We start from the raw sequence: 1,605 nt of genomic DNA, 5'->3' as shown, positions 1-1,605 counted from the left end.
GCACCCCCGTGTCCTGTCTGCACCCCCGTGTCCTGTCCGCACCCCCGTGTCCTGTCCGCACCCCCGTGTCCTGTCCGCACCCCCGTGTCCTGTCCGCACCCCCGTGTCCTGTCCGCACCCCCTCCACCTGCAGCCCGCATCCCGTGACTGCTCACACTCGCATTCGTAGTGGAAGTGGCAGGGTTGGTCCTGGTCCCACACTTGGACCGGCAGGTACTCGTTCACACAGGTGATGTTGGGTACGGGCTCTGGCTTCAGGAGGATGATCTGGTTGTCGCCCTCACACTTGGCCACCGTGCAGTTGTCCAGGGTCCAGGTCTCGTTCACCTGGGGCAGGGACACACAAGGTGCTGACCTGGGAGCTTGTGGGGGTCCAGCTCCCCCCCCCGCCTGCTGTCTGAGGTCCCTAGGCCCCTGAGCCCCAAAGAGCAGCCAGTTTGTAGTTAGCGGGACACAAATCCCACATGCCGGCCACAGACTGCAGCGAGCAGGGAAGGGGGCTTTGGTGCTGGCTCTGGTGCTGGTCCCAGCTCACACCAAATGGTAGTCCTGGCCAGAGGCCAGGCCCTGTGTCACATCTGAGAGAGGTGAAGGGTTGGAGGGAGACTACCTGTCGAGGAGGGACAGCATTGTCACAGCCAGGAAGGATCGTTTGCGGGAGTGTAGGCTTGGAGGACATGGGTGGTGAGGAGGAGGGGCAGCTGTCCTGGTAGCGGTCAATGCCACAGTGCTGGTTGCAGATGGCATAGAAGTGGCAGCCAGCTCTGTCTGTCTTATTGTAGATGACTTCCCCTGGAAAACAGAGACCCGTAAGAGGACAGTCACACCTCAGCTGTCCATGCATAAGACCAAGGGAAAAGCCAGGGTGGAGGGGAGGCCGTGGGGTAGAGAGATGTTGGCTAGGGACAGAGGGGTGGAGAGTAGCCAGCCGGGAACAGCTTCTATCTCTGAAGGCAGACAGACCCAGCTTGATAGGACACAAGAAGAGGCACACCGTCCCCGCCACTCACCAGGTGAGAGGAGCTGTCCGAATGCACGGCAGAAACAGGGTAGACTGGAAAATGTGGATCTGAGGGTGCTGATGCCCGAGGGAGAGGCAGTAGACACACTGAAACTTGGCAGGCTGTGGGGGGTCACCGTTGGGGGTTGTGTGCTCCCCAGGGTAAAGGAGGGGGTGATGGTGGAGCCAGCAGATGTAGGCAAGGCAGTTCTGGTGGTCAGCCCTGGGGGGACGTGAGTGGACCCTGCTGTGGAGGAGGGGCCTGTGGGTGAGGTGGCTGTGGTGGTCAGCCCTGGGGGGACGTGAGTGGACCCTGCTGTGGAGGAGGTGGCTGTGGTGATCAGATCTGAGGGGACATGAGTGGACCCTGGTGTGGAGGAAGGGCCTGTGTTGGCTCCTGTGGCTGTGGGTGAGGTGGCCGTGGTAGTCAGCCCTGGGGGTATGTGAGTGGACCCTGCTGTGGAGGAGGGGCCTGTGGTAGATCCTGAGGCTCTGGGTGAGGTGGCCGTGGTGGACCCTGGTGTGGAGGAGGGGCCTGTGGGTGAGGTGGCCGTGGTGGTCAGCCCTGGGGGGACATGAGTGGACCCTGGTGTGGAGGAGGGGCC

At 62.3% G+C, this 1,605-nt stretch overlaps 1 protein-coding gene across 1 annotated transcript in view; it reads right to left on the bottom strand.

The window, feature by feature from the left end:
- Muc5b (mucin 5B, oligomeric mucus/gel-forming) overlaps positions 1–1,605 on the bottom strand; it is a 43,950-nt gene that overhangs the window by 15,381 nt on the left and 26,964 nt on the right. Inside the window, exons 30-32 of the mRNA XM_013033358.1 lie at positions 1,011–1,123; positions 611–792; positions 128–327 (exon numbers count right to left, since the gene is read on the bottom strand). Coding sequence (XP_012888812.1) covers positions 128–327; positions 611–792; positions 1,011–1,123 — 495 coding nt within the window. The remainder of the gene's footprint in view (positions 1–127; positions 328–610; positions 793–1,010; positions 1,124–1,605) is intronic.

This window comes from Dipodomys ordii, unplaced genomic scaffold (assembly GCF_000151885.1).
Source record: "Dipodomys ordii isolate 6190 unplaced genomic scaffold, Dord_2.0 Scaffold166, whole genome shotgun sequence".
NCBI lineage: Eukaryota > Metazoa > Chordata > Mammalia > Rodentia > Heteromyidae > Dipodomys > Dipodomys ordii.
The sequence above is the reverse complement of the archived record's forward strand: the minus strand, read 5'-3'. Positions and strand labels throughout refer to the sequence as shown.